Source organism: Melanostigma gelatinosum (assembly GCF_949748355.1).
Source record: "Melanostigma gelatinosum genome assembly, chromosome: 7".
NCBI classification, from domain to species: domain Eukaryota; kingdom Metazoa; phylum Chordata; class Actinopteri; order Perciformes; family Zoarcidae; genus Melanostigma; species Melanostigma gelatinosum.
Genome location: NC_136640.1, coordinates 17433634 through 17454827, shown reverse-complemented (window position 1 = coordinate 17454827; position 21194 = coordinate 17433634). Strand labels below are relative to the sequence as shown.

Genomic DNA, 21194 nt, shown 5'->3' with positions numbered 1-21194 from the left:
AGAGCATGATTTAGGAGCTCTGTATCAGGCCCAGCAGTGTGAGAGCCACAAGATATCCAAGCTGCAGAAGGCCAAATGGGAAGGCAGTAAATCTGTAGCCATCTGTACCATTCCCAACTGTGTGTATCTTTGACAAATACACACCCCCAAAACGGGATTACATTGAGAAACCAGCCAAATGGGAAGAGTTCGGCCTTACTGGAACCAGCTGGCTTGTCAGTGAAAAGACTTAGAAAGAAATCAAAAGAAACAGAACTGGTGCAACATGTTGCAGTGCAACAATTCAGAATTTTCTTTTGTTCTAACATTTTACAACAATCTGTTAAAAATGGCCTCTACTATCCTTTGTTTGGACTTACTCTGAGTCTTTCATTTGTTGACTTTCGTTATCTCTGCAGAAACCACGATCCCTCCTGTAAGGAACGTGTCGTCGATGTTTTATCTTGGCAAACATGGGACTAAAGCCCCCAGTGAATAAACAAGTAGAGGTCTTGGGTCATGCAGTAAATTACCTCGGGTCAAGTTCAGATATTTTCAGAGATCTGGTTTTGCAGCTGAAATAATTCTGGTAATATTCTGCAGTTTAGGATTAGCATATAGACACTGTGTGAGAAATGTGAGTTGATAAACATAGACTATGGACGAAGGATGAAAAGTCTTCTTTGCTTCTATGCTGTCATCCAGATGCAGGGCACTGACGTTTTTGATTATTTTAGATAAAAACAGAAATCTTCTAGCATTTTTTCTAATAGTATCAATATTAAGATATCTGTTGTAATTAAGTAATAAAGTAGGAAAGAAAACATTAAATTCTGGTATTACCCCAGCTATGCTCTCGGATTTTGCTTGTTAATTGTCCTGTGACGAGTCATGTCTTGAACATGTGGAAATGTGAGCGAGGGGTACATGTGATAGGTGATATGAAGTCCTGCCTCCCTGAATGGAGCACAGAGAGGCGACACTGCACCCCAAAAGAACTTCTTTTGATCTCATCTCGAAACTCCTCTCTTTATTATTGAGCTGCGTCTGCCCAGTTGTCAGCCAGAAATGTCTCACTCTGTTCAGACTGCGAGTGTGTGACAACTGGTCTGGCTCCTGATGGAGTCATGAATATTGACTGAGAAAGCTTCACACTAAGAATTCAAAGTCTGATAGCTTCTCGAGCCTCTTCTCCGTTTGATGGAGAGGTAAACACAGAAATAGTGTTGTCTGTCTCTCACTCCCTGTTGATACAACTTTGATCAGAAGTACTGAGCCACTTCAGATCTCGACTTTTCTATGAGATGCATCCTGATCAGACATGATTAACCCATACATGTCTATAACTGTTCATAGTGTTGGATGTTTCCAGGGCATGGGTGTGCCTTTGTGTTGTCTCAGATCTAAGTGACTGAGGCGCCTCCCCGTGTGAATGCCAATGGGACTGTCATTCATTCAGCCTCAGCCTCACCTGGATGAATGGCCAACCTGGTGACCATGGCAATGATAGTCATTATCGTCATTTGTGTCCTTCCTCTGTTCAGAGCCATTAGAGAGCGAAAGATTGACAAACGCTGCATGGAAGCTCTGTACGGCACTCCCGTTTTGATTTGACCCGGTGGTATATTGCTTGTTTTTGCTTGAAATCCCCAAGCCCGAATAATCTCCGGCCCTTGTGTTTGGCCTCACTGTGTGCCGCTGCTCTACTAACACTGGTGTGTCTGCCCTTTCACTTCAGCTGCTCCCCAGTTTGTCATCCGCCCAAGGGACCAAATAGTGGCTCAAGGCCGCACTGCCACCTTCCCGTGTGAAACCAAAGGAAACCCTCAGCCTGCTGTCTTCTGGCAGAAGGAGGGAAGTCAGGTAAGAGCGAAGAATCTCACACAAAGCAGTTTGTTGAAAACACATTTTTTCATGACTTTTTCACATTGTTTCATACATGTGGAAATATATTCCAATCTTAGTCGGCAGCATTCGTTATCTCTTGCATACACACACACTAACACACACACACTCCTGCAAACTACACTATCTGACATCAGTATCTTTACTACAGACACAGATACACCTTTGTTCTCAGAAGCCGCCAAATGACAGCGTGCCTGGCAAAGTGCGAATCGCTTTCCTGTGACCCTGCACTGATAAGAACGATCCTATCCCTCATTCAAGCAGATAACCCATTCAAATACCTGGGTGTCCTCACAGCACTCAACAACTGTTCCAATTAGGAGCCTGTTGGGGCTTGTAGATGAGCCAGAGATATGATTCAGCTCTGGCTAAGGTTCAAACACACACACACACACACACACACACACATAGCCTGCAGGCCAACAATTACAGCAAAGTTCTTTTAAAAGAGTGAACCGAAGTGAAACACATGCTTACATGTCCTCACAAACATTTGGTGTAATGCTCACCCACTTTACCCCTTATGTGTGACCTAAAGCTTATGACTCAGTAACACCAAGTCATGTTGTGAACTTGTTGAGATAGATCAGATTTATCTCCGGCGTGTGTCTCACATTGTCATTATAGATGAGCCTTTTCAAATGAATGTACTACAAACACTTTTGTACAAGCAGTTGCACGCCCTCCACATCTCTGCACTTGTCTTTGTGTTTATGGCGGCTTTCTGTACCCCACCCACACTGACGTATGAAAGGTGAAAAGGTATTCGTTTAGAGAACAAATTAAAGCTAATTCAGTTCAGTAATTAAATGGCAGAAAGGCCTTATTCCTCACGCTTGAGGATAATGGAGTGTACATCCCTCATCTCCTAGAGATGCGTAGAGCTCAATTAAAAAAAAAACAAATCCAACGTAATCTGTTGCATTAAAGTGATTAGGTGTAATTAAATCCAGTTAATGTCTTTGCAGATCATAAGTACAAAAAAAGAGAGCTGGGATAAAGTGGCTGCATAGCTAAAAATGAATGAAGTAGAGGTGATCATTTATTAGTGTCATCAGTCCTCTGATCTTGGTTATTTACGCTGAGATATGTGGGATTGATAACCTCTTCCTCTTTAGCCGTTCTAAAGATACATTGTCAGCATAGGCTTTGTGGGTGAACGAGCAGCTCAAATCTGCTGTGGAATTGAAGCGGAAAGGAAAGCAGTCGTGAAGCCAACAAGGACAAAACTTGCCTCCATAACACAGTGGAGCCTTTGGCTTGGCAGAAGAATAAGTATGAAACCAAGTCATCAAACTGTATACATGTTGGGTAGTTTGTGTGTGTGTGTGCGTGTGTGTGTGTGTGTGTGTGTGTGTGTGTGTGTGTGTGTGTGTGTGTGTGTGTGTGTGTGTGTGTGTGTGTGTGTGTGTGTGTGTGTGTGTGTTTCCAGGCTGTACTGGTTCCATGTTCTCACTAATTGCCTGCTTGTACGTCTCCTTGCAGAATTTGCTCTTTCCCAACCAACCCCAGCAGCCGAGCAGTCGCTTCGCGGTGTCGCCCAGCGGAGACCTCACCATCTCATCTGTGCAGCGGGCCGATGCCGGTTACTATATCTGCCAGGCCTTGACCGTTGCAGGCAGTATCCTCGCCAAGGCTCAACTGGAGGTCACAGATGGTGAGGGATAACCGACGCGCAATTTATTCCCTGCCAGCACACTAACACACACCTCAGCACCACTGCAAATGAGGAGAAGTTGGTGCATTTCAACACAGATATACTTGTTTGATTTTCTCCCATGTGCATTTAGACATTTAGCCATTAATAGCAAACACTGGGTTTATACCGGCAACAGAGATCTGATTTTAGTTTGCCAAGGTTTAACTGTGGCACATTTTATCCCATGTGCAGCAATACATTCGGCTTGGGTTTGAAGAAATGTCGGTATGCACATGGCCTTCAGTTACTGTGTTTTTGCAGTACTCTCTTTGTTTCATTTATTTTTTCCCGACACAATTTAATTAACATTTTCTACTTTTCCTTTTGGAAAGAAAATAAAGCATCGTCCTTGAGTTCCTCCAAGTTTAATGATCAGCGTTTTGGGCGAGTGGGTGAGGTGCAAGTATGTACGCGTGTGAGGGAGGGAGCAAGAGAAAGAGAGGGGGCATGATTGAGTGAGGGAGTGAGTGACAATGGTTTTCTGTGGAATGAATTATGTGGGAGCATCTAATCTGCTCAGCTGTTGTGAAGGCAAGATCGACGGCCACCCATACGTCTGTTGAAGTACCTGCTAGCAGAAAGATTAAAAGCACCACAGGAACACTGTTTTCAACTTTTGCTCTGAAATAGGAATGGTTCTATTGCACGTCCTTCAGTCGCCTGGAATAACATATCAACACATTTTACAGCCAAATACTTATCAACAGCAAACCATTTCATTTGTTTTTTTTTACAAGTATTTATAGCAAAAGGCATGTTAACAAGAAGGGTGTTCGGCAGGTCTAAAAGAAAAGGAAGGATAGGAGGAAAGAGTACAGAAAGGCCAGGTCACGGTCGGGTCATGGCCACACCTGCCGCAGTCTTCTTGTGATTTACTGCCCCGCGCTCAGACAACAGTCTGTGGCGTTCAAGGAGATCTGTAATGAGAAATTCCTGATCCAGAGACCCAAGACCTTAGTTTAGCCTTGCCTCCTCCCTTTGTCACTCCTACAGTCCATCAACACATCGAGGAGCATGAAAACCCTGGATAGCTGACTGTCTTCTCTTAATAGACATCGACTTAAACTTCACTTAGAAAAAAAATATATTTATAAAGATGAATGCAATATATTAGTGAAACAAAATGCTTTAATGCAGCTTATAATGTTGGTGTAAATCTTTAGGTGAAGGCAATGGCAGACAGAACACTACACTGCAGCATAGCGAGTCCTTGTCTAGCAGCAGGTGCTAAATCATCTCTTGGCTTACTTTCTGACTTTTATCATCACATATTCTTGCATTTAGTCATAATAAAAACAATCCAGAGAACTAAAACAATAAGTGAAATATCATTACTGAAATTAATTTGGCTCATGGTAGATACTTGTCTGGTTTCTGATCGTTTTTTCTCTTTCGGTCTTACGTGACCCAAAGCGAGGGGTGACTCGAACACAGCAGAGGTGTATTACTTGGAAGCACTTCCTTTTGTCAGATGTATTTGCTAGAGTGGAAATAGGGGTGGAAACGAGGGTGTGATAATGTGTTGAAAGGTTACTGAGGTAGACTTGGTAATTAGCCCCTTCAGGTCTGACATCATTAATCCATACCTTCTAATTAATGTGGGTTCTGTGATGCCAGGGGGACTCCACATTATTCAACTCTAAATATATAAGCTGCCTGTGTGCTAGAGTGCTAACTCTCTCTGGGATCACCTCTGACATACGCATTTCATTGAAGGAACCCACAGGCTTTTTTGGCACATTATAACTAATTAATTTGCGCATGTGAATGGGATTCATCACAGCATTAGCATTCATCTGAAGTGAAATTCGAACAAAATATAAACTTATTGTTTGATGTTTAGATACTACCCCTCACTCTGTTTGCACCTCATTCAGTAACATGTAGTATTTGAAATTCACCTTTCAATGTGCCCCCAGTTCACAGAACTAAGTATTTATCTGAACCACAGTGAGTCAATAGGCAAGAGTCTAACCGCTAAACTGTACCACAGAGTCTAGAGTAGAGTATAAAAATAAGGCTACCCAGGCAGTAACTGGAAACTGCTTAGCATCCCACTGCCACATCAATGCAACTAGAAAACGCTACTCAGCTGTTCTTTCCCTGCTTCCTGGAAAGACAGGATATAGTCATTGTTCTGCGGTGCAATTACAAGACCTGCAGAGAAAATAGTCGACTTTATGATAGATACCCACATCCACCCTCTGTGCATTTTATGATCAATCACTGAGTTTATTCCACCGTCAGGCGCCTTATGTGAACACAGATTTCCATCTGAACCTCAGGATGGTGTGGATAATAAGATGCACACATTTCTGTCTTTGTATCACAGTGCTCACAGACAGGCCGCCGCCCATCATTCGCCAAGGCCCATCCAATCAGACACTTGGGGTGGAAAGTGTGGCACTGTTGAAGTGCCAGGCATCAGGAGACCCCATCCCCTCCGTCAGCTGGCTGAAGGATGGGGTCAGTCTGCTGGGAAAGGACGCCCGCATGTCTCTGCAGGAGCTGGGCAGCCTGCAGATAAAAAACGTCAAGGTAAAAGGTATCTTCATTTCAGATGTTGATACAGTTATATGCATTGTGAGGGAATGCCTGCAGCACTGCAGGATACAAGCATTTGTCAAATTCAGTGGGACATGGCTAAAGCATAACTTAAGGTACCATAATGCCTTAAAGCGATGAATAGGCAGCATTGATTTTATTTTGTTGTTGTTTGATAGTATCACTTAGTGGCACGGCAGCTCCAACTGGGCTCAGCTGTGCAGGGTTTGATGGACTCCAGCTGTAGCATGGAGACATGTATGCACTTACCGATATATACACACACATGTGCACACACGTGCACGTTTAGAGTAGATTAAATTAAAAAAGCTCACATCTTCCTTTCCCCACTCAGAGGCCTCAGTGGAATATCTATTACGCTTGACAAAGCTGCCGACCGCTGACATGTTATTTAATAAATGGAAGGAAGGCGCAGGGACAAAAACCAACAAACAACCAAAGTTCCTGAGAGGGATGGAGAGACAAGCCAGCTGTCATCGGTCCAGGGGGTTCCAGCAGCCCACCCTAAATTGATTAGCCTGGCTTTGTTGCGGTCGGCGGGACAGTGGGGTAATAAGGAGGGGGAGTGGGAAGGTGATGGAAGGGTGGTGAGTGGAAAATGGAATTCATTAGGAAATTAGCGTCAGCACTTTGAGGCACTCACAAATGACACACAATTTGGCCAGCACAAGGCTCGCTCATGAAGTCGCCCCGTCGCTTTTTATTGTTTCAGCGATAACATATATTCAGTTATTGCCACTGCTCTCAGAATGTGTGGAATGGAATGGCACTAAAAGTGTCATTAAGCTCTGTGTGTTGATGCTGTTAGTGTGTGTTTGTTTGTATTCATATATGCATGTATGTGTGTACTTTATACCAGCTTTCAGACTCTGGGATCTACACATGTGTGGCTACCAGCTCCAGCGGTGAAACATCATGGAGTGCTTTCGTGGAAGTCAAAGGTACAAGATGGTGTAATGATTCCATATTTTTTATTTGCTGAAAACAAAAATCAACTTATCAGCAGTTTTCATGAGAACATTTTGTTTCCCCCATCTTCTTCTCTCCATTCAGAATCAGGTGGAGTGATAGTCATGAAAAACCACGATGAGAATGAGCTTCCAGGCCCGCCATCTAAACCTCAGGTCACAGACGTCACCAAGAACAGCGTGTCCTTGTCCTGGCAGCCTGGGATGGCTGGAGCATCACCTGTCTCCTCATTTGTCATTGAAGCATTCAGGTGCGTTTTACCAGTAACATCAAATCCCTCACTCACTCGTTAATACTCTTGGTATGCTTTGGATTGCACGTGTAAAATAATATATTATGTCGTGAAAATAAAATAAAGATGAAACCACCGTATTGTTCTTCCATTGCAGTCAATCAGTGAGCAACAGCTGGCAGACGGTAGCAGATCATGTCAAAACCACCCAGTTTACCGTCAAAGGTCTCCGTCCCAATACCATCTACTTGTTCATGGTCCGAGCAGTCACCAGCCAGGGCCTGAGTGATCCAAGCCCCATGTCTGATCCTGTCAGAGCACAAGGTACTTACATAACGTTGCTATTAAAGGAATTCATTATATCAACAGTATTTATTGAATACATGTGTACGTAGTTATATGTGAGCCTGTCATCATCACTTTCACTGGTGTGGTTTTATTTTTTGCTCAGCATAATTTCTGTTTCTACTGAGAGGGGAAGGTCACTGTGCTCCCCTTCAAAGTGTGATCGGTATCAACCCCTCTCGGCAATCTGCAGTGAATAGCTACACTGAAACACTACGGAACTTTCCAGAGGTCAAATCCTCCATCTCAGCCCACCTCATTAAGGCTACATTTTAGCAATTATGTGAAATGAGCATGTCTAGTTTTGGAAGACCTAACTGAGTTAGTGCTATCCTTGCTATGTTAATGATCATAGCAGGAGAAAATTACTGTCTCCAAACCCAAAGAAGATTTGATTACAGCACTGGACAGACCACAGTCTCCGGATTACACTGATATGATAAGTCCCAGGCAAAAAAAAAAAGCAACCTTTGGCCGAGCTCTTTCAAATGCAAGCCAAGAGTGTGTTTGAAAAGAGACCATTTGAATTGCAGCATATCTCTCTCATGCTGAAGTGAAGGTCTTGAGATGATATAGAGACCCATTTATTGACAATGACATGAATTGATGACAAATTTATTTAAAACTTTTTTTTAACTGTATTTGGCTTGGCTTGGTCTATTAATGTGGCCTGTGATTCATGACTATGTTGGGTTGTCCAAATTAAGCTTTTTTCAATATATAATTTCCTCTCTCTTTTTTTTTTGCCTCCTCCAGTAAATAACTGGGGCTCGCTTCAACCACGCACAGTTTCTCATACACTGGAGGGTTTTTTTTTGACTGCTTGTAACTTGAAATATGTAAATGTACAAAATGGTAAATGAGCTGGAAAATAGCGTCATCATGTCCATCTCCCATCCAATATGTCTCGGGTCACGCATTCACATTTCATTTGTTCATGTGGTTGTTCAGGCAGGCCCCTGTAAGTGCAGACAAGTCACACATCGAAATAAGTCTCCTTTCTTTTCTCCAAACCAGACGGGAGCCTTAATACAACATGGAATAAGGTCATTTTAATGCCGATGAAGTTGCTCCTGTTCAAATGGAGCCGTGATCACACATTGTACGCTTCTTTGTTGAAGCTGATTGGTCTATTCGCTCACTCTTCCACCATTTCACTTCTGATCGTGATGAAGAGATGTTTATTGTGTGAAACTCTTGTGAAAATCAAGTGGAGGGGAGTGGGGAGACATTTTATTTTGAGCCATCTCTCTCTGTCTTTCTTTTTCTCACTTTTTTTCTTCTTCTTGCTCTCTCATAGATATAAGTCCTCCAGCCCAGGGTGTCGACCACAGGCACGTGCAGAAGGAGCTTGGTGAGGTCATAGTTCGGTTGCACAACCCAGTTGTCCTGAGTCCCACAACAATTCAGGTCACATGGACGGTAAGTGCAGCTTGTCTCTTTGCACACAGAATACAAATATGTTGAACGAAGGCTACTTTCAGTTGGTACATTATTTCATGTGTCCAGCTCGAGGCTTTACACCAGAATAACTTCGATATATATAATTGTCCATTTTGTATTTGGTTTTCTCATCTTCTTGCATTCTTTTTGCAAATTTGAGTTTGTAAAATTGAGTCTTTAAGTCAGGATAGTTTGTATTCTAAGATCTCTCTTTGAAGCCAAAACGCTGCACCTCGAGGCTACCATTTGTTTTATGTCAGGGAACTTTTGTCCGGATGTTCCTTGAGACTGCAGCTTTGAAATACTGTAATTGCTGACTTAAAAGTAACAGAACATCAAATAGCTGAAAAATGTTTCTCTTTAACCATCAAAAGAGATGTCAGCGACATCTGGTTGTTCATCAATCTTCCGTATATCTTCATGTGCTTCCCTCTTAAGACAAAGACTTTGCACAGATGTAATTAGATTGAAATGAATGTTTGTGGTGGAATTGCATTTTCCTGTTTTCTTACTGTCAAGAGATGATGTATTAATCTTCTTTAACACTCATACATACAAGCATTACAAACACACACCTGCTCTTCCACCATGCGTGTGTGCGTATCGTGGTGTTTTTTGCCTCACAACAAGAATCACATTACGTCCCAAAATGAGGCCATTTTATTAAATGTGAAAAATGTAGAAACAGCTACAGACTTTTGTTTTCATTTACTTGCATGCCAATAAGGCTTCATATCATATATAAAGCTGAGGTGGTGATACAATAAAGCTATGTGAATGTGTATTGTGATCGTGGTGCTATGAATCAGTCGGGTGCTGGTGTTTACAGTATACAGCTGTCACTTAGTGGCCTGTTTCCATTTTCAAATGGACCACATTAGCAGTTTTCCTGGTGACATGTTTATTGACCCCTGTAATAACTTTCACCCCAAGACTTGGTAGCTAATGTAATTCTAAAGCAGTGCTTTATGATTGTAATGTACAATCAACACGAAACATGGCTACCCAATCAATCAGGGGCCCTTTCAGTAAACAGAGGGGCCACTCTCAGAGAGCTTTTATATTCCCAAATCATCCCATTAATAAAAGTCACACACCAAGCAGGGGATCCATTTTCCTGATTTACTCTGGCTACACTTGCGAAAAAACAGCTGCTTAATACCCCACTTCAAAGCCCTGCTCACTTCTTCTACTGTTAACAAGCCATTACAGTGAGTTATGCGTCTGCTCCTCCTCTGCATAAATTCTGCATTTTCCGTCGAGCTAAATGGGTCCAAGTTCTAAGGGAGGGGTCCTCTGTGGGTTGCAGGGGGCTATCAGACTTCCAGCCTCTCCGTCTTTTCTATGGGACAGATCCGCTGTTATCGCCTCTGCTGTGTATTCTCCTCATGTCCCCAGGGTGTCTGTATGAGTTGCTGCATGACATTCTCATACCCACAGCCCATCTTAGATGTGGGGGGGGGCCTGCTTTCCGGTGTCACTAGTTAGAATTTATAATAGACAGGAGACATGCATATGTCCTTTAAGGTGGCATTACGGAAAGTCTTTTTAATCGAGGGGGGAACACTTTGGGCTGGTCGCTGTGTGTATGAGGTAATGTCAGGGTGTTAATTGAGCTAAGTGTGTCATAACTTGTGATAAATCGCCCATTAAACCAGCAGCAGCCTCTAAAGGGTCATGAATGCAATCTTGTGAGGAAGGAATACGTTGCCAAAAAACATCCTTTTATGTTATCTCGTGGCTGGCCCAAGTAAGCATCTACCAATCTCCTCTGTGCAGTTATTTCTGCACTGAAACACAACAGTAATCTTGTCTTCATTCCCTTTCTCAGGTGGATCGTCAGTCCCAGTTCATCCAGGGTTACAGAGTTCTGTACAGGCAGACATCCGGACTGCCTTCACCGGGACCCTGGCAGACCCAGGATGTGAAGGTCCCTTCTGAGCGCAGCGTCATCCTCTCCGCTCTCAAAAAGGGCATTGTGTATGAGATCAAGGTCCGTCCTTATTTCAACGAGTTTCAAGGCATGGACAGTGAATCCAGAACAGCACGGACGACCGAGGAAGGTATGAAGAAGAAGAACATGCCGAGTATTGAGTAGATTATGTCAGGAGCAAAACAACATCGGGATTCAAGTAGTTGTGAGTCCCCCACCAATGTGGGTTGACGGGTGACACATGACCCCGTAGGCTGCTTTCATGTTGGTTTTTGTCATAATATCACACACACAGAGTCGAGGGTATATGTGCGAATGCATGTGTGCGTGCCTGCATGTTTGTGCCTGTCTGACTGACCTCCCTGCTGTGCTTTTTTTTATGATTGGTGGTGTTAGTGCCAAACTTCTTTTAATCCATCACCCAGCAGCCACAGGCCTGAGCTGTGATTGGACGCAGCACACACTTCCTCCTGCGAAGATGATCTGTCGCCCAAAGCTTGATTCATACAGGCTCTGACAAGGCCACAGAGCAGTGTGGCACAATATCACACACAAACAAACACACACAAAGGTCTGTGTTTGAAAGAATTGACTATTTTGCCCTATGCCTACACAGAAATGCGGCCAAAAGCACTGCTTCAACTTTCGAGTCGAATAACTGAAATAAAATGTTGATGTGATCTGAAGGAAAGACACTCGGTACATGCGGTCACACAAGCACAAAGAGACAAATATACTCCATATACTGGAGACAAAGCCCATCGTGCCACGGCATATTTAGGCCTGCATGTAGGGGAGACAGTTCACATCCTGTCCGTGTGACAGGCCCATTTATTTTCCCTTTCTCAGAGGGACCATATCTCCTGTAGCCAGCCAGTGCACGCACTGCTGTAGTGGAACTGCCATCACATTACAGCTGTCCCCAACACCAACACACACACACGCACAAAACGCATACATGCCAGCACACCACCTCTCCCGACGGCCTCCGGAGCCTGCATGTCCCAGCTATTACCAATGCTGATAACGCTCCCCGCTTCTGCTCTATCTGCATCCCAGTCCCTCAGAGAGCTCGACCGCTTTCTATTTCTGTTACAAGCCCGCTGCTCTGCCTGGTCATAGCTGATACGCCGTCAAACACACAGCTCCAGGCTCCTCAGAGACCCTGGGACTACTAAGAAGGGGCCGCTAGATGGATAGAGAAGTTTTTGATCAGAGGGTGATTAAAACCTAGGTTGACCATTCGCAAACACAATTAGAGAATCCCCTGAGCCGGTCCAGATAGATGCAGGGTTACATTATGCTCAGCTCTCTGATGCTGTGTCCATCTTTGTAGTATCCCTCCTCCCCTTTCACACATTCTCTCACTCTCCATCTGGACAGTCATGCCATAGCTGATAAATTAACTCTAGTTTCTATCTGATTCCCACTGAATGATTGTCTAAGAAGTCACGAAGGATGCATATATTTTATGCAAATGTATGCTTATTTAGGGGGGGAAGAAAATCAGTAATTTTGTGTAAATGTCCATTTGTAGTGGACAGATCTTCATCCATGTTGATGGATACCTCTGGGGAAGGGCCACAGGTCTCCTCACACCACCCACTGCCGAACATTAGCAAGATATGATGTGTTTGTTTTCCATCATCATGCAGCACGGCACTGTGTGTGCGCGAGAGAGACGGGGGGGGGTCACATTCCTGCATGCAATACATCACTCCGCTAATGGCTCTATTAGGACAGCCTCCGGGGGCCTCTATTGAAAAATGTATATTGTTTAGCACAAATATGCATGATAATAAGCTGTTAAATCATTCATAGCATTAACTTTGAACGACATTGCCTCTGATTGCTGCCACGCACCATATCCAGCACTTTGTCACCTGGATGTGATGCAGCGTTGGAGAGCCCTAAGCGTGATGGTTGATCAGATGCTCCCTTGGTAGATTGCTTCTAATCGGGCCAAGGTGTTGGGTTGATCATTGGACCCATTCATCTTCCACCATGCCAGGGCCTTCTGGCTCTCTGGGGGCCGGTGTGACCAATCGCGCTGAGGGATGAGCACAGATTTACAGGGTGACACGTGCCATTTTGGATGGAGGCGAGGTGAGGGAGAGGCAGCCCAGGAGTAATTGACCTGTCAGTATTCTGCGGTGGTGCCGCTCTCCTGCCAGCCACTGCGGAAATGAGAAAACATTATTTTTAAAACGTTATTTCCAGTTGGGCCAACTGTTATTTATTTTTCCTCTGTTACCCCTTGTGGGGTCAGAAAATTGTTGCCACAAGAACAACAAGAGAGTGAGGCTCAGGAAAGCTTGGACTTGTCTTGTTTCTATCCACTTTCTGGAGCCGATTCATTTAGATGTGCCTCGCTCTGAAGCTTCCCACTGATCCTCACCTACTGGCTTTGGTTTCATCTGGCTGATCGATGGAATCAGTCAATGTGTTGACTGAAACCTTGTTTCCTTCCCCTAAAATGTGTTTTGTTTTTTGGCATATTTCCTTCTCGTCTGCGCTTCATCCTATAAGCTCGTTGACCCGCATGCCACCCTGGGTCGCTCGGTGCCGGAGTCTTAGCTTGACTGAGAGAGCACTTGCCTGACTGTGCCAGACTGTCGTTCCACAAATCAATACGAGTATTGTCTGCAAAAATCCACCAGGCTGGAGCAGAGGATGGGATATTAAATCATAGTGAAACCCTAAAGAAAGACTATAGCCATGTCAGACCTGCCGTGGTCTTCATGTAAATCCCCCTCTAATGAGACATCTTGACAGCCTTCAGCCACCTGTGCCATCCCCGAAGAATAACATTCCTCGGAAAAGTATGTGTGTGTGTGTGTGCGTGTGTGTGTGTGCGTGTGTGTGTGTGTGGATTTGTGTATGTGCACTTTTGCCTACATATTTATGAGCTCCTGTTCAAACACATGCAGATGTACAACACTGCTGTGCATCCCAGTATTCTGGTTTAAGGGACTACATACTCTTCTGCTGAGCTGCAGAATAGTGCATTTGATGGTTAATTGGTTATTTTGTGCCTCCTCTTTCAGCTCCCAGTGCCCCTCCTCAGCAGGTAACAGTCCTGACTGTGGGAAACCAGAACAGCACCTCCATTAGCATCTCCTGGGATCCCCCTGCACCAGACCACCAGAACGGCATCATCCAAGAATACAAGGTTTGTCTCAGCGAGTCAATGTGGATTTGCATTGAACTCATCGAAAGCCAAATGGAATCAAGTGCCACTCTTATTTTTTTCCCCTTTTAGATCTGGTGTCTAGGGAATGAGACACGTTTCCATGTGAATAAGACAGTGGATGCAGCCATACGCTCAGTGGTGGTGGGCGGGCTGCAGGTGGGAGTGGTGTACCGGGTGGAGGTGGCTGCCAGCACAAGTGCAGGGGTTGGAGTCAAGAGTGAACCTCAGTCCATTATCATCGGTAAGGTGGATTGACAAAAAGCATTCACGACATCAAATCTAAGTTTTTCCCTATGTTAACGTCAGTGTTCACAAAGAAGATTGTATTTTAGTACAAATAGTGTGAATGTTTACGTTAAATACGAGGAACGCCCAAATGGATAATATTGTTAAAATACTACTGTTTTTATATGTGACCTGACCACGAGTGATTTATGTGGAGCTGAGGCAGATTGTGCCTGATTTGACCCATAACTGATGGCTTGGCCTGTAGCATGTTCTTATTTCCCCAGTGTCACTCACATAATCCATCTCCGAGAGCAGAGCCCCAAGCTTGCAGATATAATGTCTTGTGTGTTTGTGTGTCTGTGGATGGGTATGTGCCGTCTTGTCGTTACACGGGAATATAAAAGATGAAGAGCGTGTGTGCAGCTTTGCATGAGTGTGTATTTGTTCCTGTCAATGTGTGGAAACATTTGTTTGTGCTCCGAGTCTCTTACCACGCTCTAAGAAATAGTGGCATGCACTCTGGTCAGGGTGAGCTGCGATTGGAGATCAATAGACCAGGATCCTCTCCTCTCATTTCACATGGTGTGTTTTACCGGCAAAGGAGCGAATTAGGGGCCGAGCTTAGCAAACAACCTGGTCACCTGGGGGTTTGCTATAAGATTTTAGGCTTTGTCATTTTCAGTCTGTAAATTTAATTTCACTGCACATCCTTTATATCCGTGTCCTGCTCCCTTGGTCATATCTCTGCGGAAATTCATCAAACCTACTTCCTTTGAGCTTAATCCAGCCCTAACCCTGTCTTGATGTATCTGTAGATGTCATATCTGCTCAGTAAAAAAAGTGAACATTTTCAAGCACGCCAGTCTAACAGGGGAGGTCTGGTTCTTTTGGACTCACCTTGCAGCGGCAAAAACATGCACAACAGCTTTTGTTATTTCCTGTTTCTCTCCAGTAGCTACCCACCCAGCATCACACTAATGTTGCCTGTTTATATCCCCGTGACCTCAGGTAAGGAATTCCGGGACGTGATTATACATGGAAACCGGAACAACAGCATCACAGAGCAGATCACTGATGTGGTGAAACAGCCTGCCTTTATCGCCGGTATTGGAGGGGCCTGCTGGGTCATCCTCATGGGCTTCAGCATCTGGCTGTACTGGCGGAGGAAGAAGAGAAAGGGCCTGAGCAACTACGCAGGTTAGACTGATCATAGTCTCATGGTCACCTATGTGCATTCACACAGACATTCTGCTCTTGTGCCTTAGCAAACAATGTAGAGTTCATCTGCTTCTCTGTCAAAGCAGGAATATTTCATACGCTACCATCTTTCAGTCTTAATCAGTACAGTTTTGATTCAAACATTGTAGAAGTTGCTAGCAATGAGGTTGACATTGCTCGGGTGTTAAAGCTCAAGAGGGAGACAGATGTCAGCGTGAATCATTTCCAGAGGGCTACAGTTTTGACAAATCCACCCACGGTGTTGGTTAATAGCCCAGGGTGGTCGAGCTGAGTGGGCAGACCGGACTGTCCGCTGGTCACTGAAGTTGGAGTTCGTCCAGCTCTCCTCCCACACACTGACCCCGACATCTTCCTGAGTGACCCCCAGCCAATACTGGCAACCGCCAAGTCCACTGCCAAGGGTACAATATTTAATTAGAGAGCAGAAAATGGGAATGAACTGACACATTAGTGTTGCAGTCAGTGCAACACTATATTCAAACATTAGTTCTTGTCTTAGCAGAGATTCAAAAGAAACATATTCTTTTTTGTTTTTTTTATTATTTACAGCAAGTCAAAAAGAATATGTACGTTGGCAGCTACTACACGCTGGTCTGGTTAATTTGCTCTTCATTTTTGTTTCGTTTCATTTACGTGTTTGTTTGTTCTCTTTGGTTTGTGCCACCAACCCTACACCGCTGTGGCTTGTGAGCCGGCTGCTTTCCTGGCTGTCGCTCTGCACGCTGGGCGGCGATGCGGTCTTACATTCTCTGACCTTCAGCACCTGCTGGCCTGACCCTGTCCTCGGTGTGCAGATACCCCTAAAGCACCGCTTATCTCTGCAGGCTGTTAACACACAACTTCTCTGTCTTCTTGTTTTACAGTTCAGTCCTTCACCTTCACCCCTGCAGGTACTGTTCATTTGTCCCGTCTCCTCACCCCACCTGAACGCAGATTCATCTCCTGCCCGCTTATAGTATTTGTGCTTGGATCGTCATGGCCAAAGCAAATCCAAACGTCCAAACCAAACAGAGAAGCAAATTTGCTTGTCAAAGAAATCTGGATTTGCTATAGGCCATGATCCCAGCCCTGCAAACTTGAGCCTTTGTTCGTGCCAAACCTACAGCCTTATTTACCTATTGTGCTGTAATTGTGTGTACGTCTGTTGCTGTTTTTGAATGACATTTCATCCTGTCTTGCGTATCTTTTTTTCCGTGTGGTGCAGGGTGCCCATTTTCCTCCTCCTCTAATGATCTTATTCGTCTTTGTTTTCATTTTAAGACTCTGATCATGTAATTTATACATCTGTTCTCCATAGGTGTCATTTAGGAAGCTGGCTGGTGTATTTGATTGTTTTCCCCTTTTCCCTCTGTATAGTTTTTGTGTTCTTTACGTGTGATGATTTTCCCCCTCTACTGTGGCTACACATATTTGGCTGCCTAGGCTACATTTAGTTTATTCCTAAAATATAGCCATTTTGATGGCAACATATTGTCATTGTCTGTCTCCTGCTGAATTAAGCCTGAGTGGCACCGCAGTCATGCATCTGACTGTCTGTCTGTGGCCTATCAGACACACTGAGCAGATGAAAGTGATCTATTTTGTAAAGTAAATCTGTAGCTATGCAGTCCATGTGGAGCCTACAGCTGAAAACCCATTTTACTATGGTCTTTCCACAGCAGCTGTAAAAACAGATTATGGAACACATTAATATGTTCGTGAAAGTTGTCTTTTTTGAAATTGGAGGCACACCTCAGAAAAGCCACAGTGGAAGCAGGCTATTTCGCTAAAAGAGTTCAGAGTGGCGAGCAGAAAACAAGGTCAAATATTGCAGAGATTATGGAGTTTAGAGTGAGGTGATATTTAGAACACGAGCCAAAGTGCCCACTGAAGTGTGCGCTTCTCTGTATTGACAATTAGTTGATGTATCGAGAGTGTCCTGTCTCAGTCTCCTAAAGCTGTCAGAACATGAGGTAAATCACGACACTGTTGAGGCACACGTCCAACAGGAAGGAGATTTGATGGAATTTTTATACACTGATTATGTCCACCCCCCCCCCCCCTTAATGCTTATTAAAGGGGATTAATCTGTATTCATATTGGAGAAAGTGCTTATCTGGAAGACGGCGGCGAGGCGCACAGCTCTGCCACCGTGTCACTCTGGCTAACATAAAAGTCTTCCACAGCAGCCCAGAAATGTGCCTGAGCACAGATAGGGACTTCAGAGGCCTTCCCGCTGCACAGCCTCCCCTCGCCCCTCCTTCTCATGTCAGTCCTCTCTCAAACGACAGAGAATGCTCGACTGCAAGTTTGCTGCTGGTGGAACAAAGAGAAATGGCTATATGACGGAATAAGGGACTCTGTCTCGAGCTGTCAAAGCTATATTTTATTCAGGCAGACCTGCAATGTTGGTTTTATCTGGTAAAACCTTTGTTAGCAGGAAGTATTTTAATCTCACTTGCCGCTGTTCATTTGCTTGAACCTAAATGCAATAAATGAACTAGTGTTGAGTTTTAAAATTGTGTTTCTCTTCCCAAAAATCCTAAAATTCTGTTCATGTCAGAGGAAATTGGATGAAGTAAACTCAGGTTGTGTTGATGTTACATAAAAATGTCATGTTAGCAGCCACTGTAATCTATCATGGTAGTTTCCTCTACCCTGTCATCTGTGTTACTACGTCACCCACAGAAAAGCCCCCTCTCTCGCCCATGCCGGGGCTTGTTGTGGAATCAACCTGAATGAAAAGAGAGGAGGAATGTTCAGCCTCCTCTCTTTTATCTCCATCTGTGGAACAAATGAGCGAAATTACTAACAGCTCTCCTTCCCTCTGTTGAGTAAACCAGCTCTCTTTTTTTCCATCCTCTCTCCCCCACATCGGGATGAGGTGTTTTCCAAAAACTCGTGCTGCTTTTCTCTGCTTCCTGTGAATCCCTTGAAGTTCTGACATGCTTAGAACTCTCGATGCTGCTTTGTCATCATGGTCGTTGAACAGAGATGAAATGGATCCTTCACAGCCGTCTCTCACTTTGGGCCATGGAGTTTTACTAGCCGTTGACAAAGCGCGGCCCTTGTTATCTATAGATCACAGTAATGGAACAGGCCACATGCATGGCTTCTGGGGAGCCCTGGCAGCGCAAGGATCAGTAACTCAGTCTCCACGGCCGTAGATAGAAAACTCAACGTGATTAATGAGCCCTCTGCCTTTTCTAATCATTTTTTGGCTGAGATTTAATCACAAATCTGATAATAACTCAGCAGCAAAATACGAAAGATGAAATGAGTTTTGCCTCTCATCAGGCATCTTGTCCTTGAGGAGCACATGACGTCTCCACTTATGCAAAGCAAAGCAATGTGCAATTCCCATCATCGCACTTTTTTTAATTGTCATGAAAGGCATTGGACGCAGAGGGATCTCTTAAGGAATTCATCAACTATCTAGCTGTGTTAAAAAAAAGAAATTTAAAAAATAAGAGAGGATGAATACATTGCTGTTAAAGCACAAGGGCAAACTGGACAACACTGAAACGATAATGTATCTTATCTTGATTGTGGAAAAAGATCCCGTTTGATTGCTATGCATTCTACCAGAAACACTTCATATTTGGCTTTGTCTTTTTTTCCCTCCATCTTCTTCCTCTTTCTTTCTTCTCGGATTTCAGTGACATTCCAGAGAGTTGATGGTGGTCTGATGAGCAATGGAAGGTGAGTGTTCCGCCAGAAACCAAACAACGGCAATCAGTATTCATTCGCAATATCACAAGCAAATAAAACATCGATCTTCCCGTCATTGTCATTTTATTCGATCCGTCCTGCGCTTTACACGTCTTAACACAAACTCTCCTCCACGGTCATGCATTGAGTCTACAGCGAGCTGCTTTTGATTTTAACACTGATAAATGACTGATGGATTGATAGGAAACCAATACCTGTTTGTGTGCCTGCCATGCAAACCGGCACGCAAATATACATTTCTAACACATCTCTGTTCATGCATCGATAGATGAACTCATAAATCTCCTCAACATAATTAACAGAAACAATTTAAGCAGAGAGTGCTTTTATTTTGTCATTTATCTTCCGCTGCTGGGCTACTGGCAACCCAGGAGCCCTCTGGAGTGATAAATTTGCCTGTCACCTTGCGTGGGCGGCTGGGATCTGAGCACATGTAATAATGTAAAAATAATTACCCAGGGGAGAGGTGTGCGGAGGTACCCTGCTTGCACCCCCATACAGCCTGCTCCATTTCAGTGTGCGTTAGTGAAAGAGAGAAGGGCTACAGAGAATAGGCCACATCTCAATGACACCGGTTACTGAGCCTTTGTGGGTATTCAAGAGACTCCCTTGAGAATCCCAGGCTGCTGTGTCTCTACTGCTTATCACACCTGACTAGGTGAAGCCTCCAGATCTCAAACACTCACGGAGAGATTGCCAACTAAATCTGACCCTGTGTGTCTCTGGGCTTTTGGGAAAGTGTCTGTTCTGCAGTCTGGTAGTAGATTTTTTTTACATTCATGCTTTTCCTTTTTCCGTTGCTGTGCGCGTATGACCCGGGGCCACAATGGACAATTTTGCCGATATTGTTCTGTGAGCTGCCAGCATGCTCTCAATGAATTAGCCACGCCACTTGCCGTGCTTTTTCTCATCTACTTTCTGCTGAAGTGATTTTCCTTCAATTTTCCACATAAGTGGTTCTGATTCTCACTCCAGCGAATGGGATTTGAAATGTCTGTCTTTGTGGGGCTCCATATTTGTCATATCTTTAGTCAGAAGCGACTGCCGCAGTTTGCACGAGGCTGGAATAGGATGCAGTCTGGAGCTCTAACACGAGCCCCTGATCCGTTAGTCACTCTAGTGCCATCAAATTCCAGATGTTGCAACTTGCCCATCTGTCCTGAGAGTGAGAATGTGAAGCAGAGTATCAGAGGAGAATGTGTTAATTTGTTACATGAGATGTTTATTGCATTAATTAGACAATAGCAAATGAAGCCGCGTCTGTTTCCAGTTTCTCATTGGCTCCTGCCGAATTGTCCTGACTGAACAATTACGCTTAATCGATCACAGAAGAAATGATTCATGGAAGATGAATAGGCTGCAGATTGGTAGACCTGGACGATTTGACTTTGGCTGCTCAATTGAAATTGACAAAAGCCGATAAGGGCCCATTTCTTATCCCCCTGCCAATAGGGAGATGTTAATTAGAAGGTAGTAATAACTTCCTATCCCGGCACTGATCAATATTTCAGCAAAGCAGATTCACTCCTTTAGGCAGGGAGAATGTCGCAGTGAACAGGTTTCACTAACACTGTTGCTTTGGAGATTCCTTTTTCATCCCAGGATCTGAATGCTTAATGACACCATGTTCCTTGAGAGTCAATCTAGAAAAGTAATCTGTGTTTCCCATTGCTTTAAGTGTTCGCTAATGTCTAGACTTTTAATCCAAATTCCATTCACTAGTCAGTGGGACCATAAACACCTGATTTAT

General features: G+C 44.1%; 1 protein-coding gene across 1 annotated transcript in view; it reads left to right on the top strand.

Annotated features, from left to right (window-relative positions):
* The window catches only part of robo2 (roundabout, axon guidance receptor, homolog 2), a gene marked incomplete at its 5' end in the record, with an annotated part of 151589 nt that overhangs the window by 108659 nt on the left and 21736 nt on the right, over positions 1-21194 (top strand). The window contains 13 exons of the mRNA XM_079272037.1: positions 1718-1842; positions 3373-3544; positions 5919-6124; positions 7011-7092; positions 7205-7370; positions 7510-7676; positions 8998-9119; positions 10972-11203; positions 14121-14245; positions 14336-14507; positions 15503-15691; positions 16597-16623; positions 19372-19414. Of these exons, the coding sequence (XP_079128163.1) occupies positions 1718-1842; positions 3373-3544; positions 5919-6124; positions 7011-7092; positions 7205-7370; positions 7510-7676; positions 8998-9119; positions 10972-11203; positions 14121-14245; positions 14336-14507; positions 15503-15691; positions 16597-16623; positions 19372-19414 (1828 nt within the window). The remainder of the gene's footprint in view (positions 1-1717; positions 1843-3372; positions 3545-5918; positions 6125-7010; positions 7093-7204; positions 7371-7509; positions 7677-8997; positions 9120-10971; positions 11204-14120; positions 14246-14335; positions 14508-15502; positions 15692-16596; positions 16624-19371; positions 19415-21194) is intronic.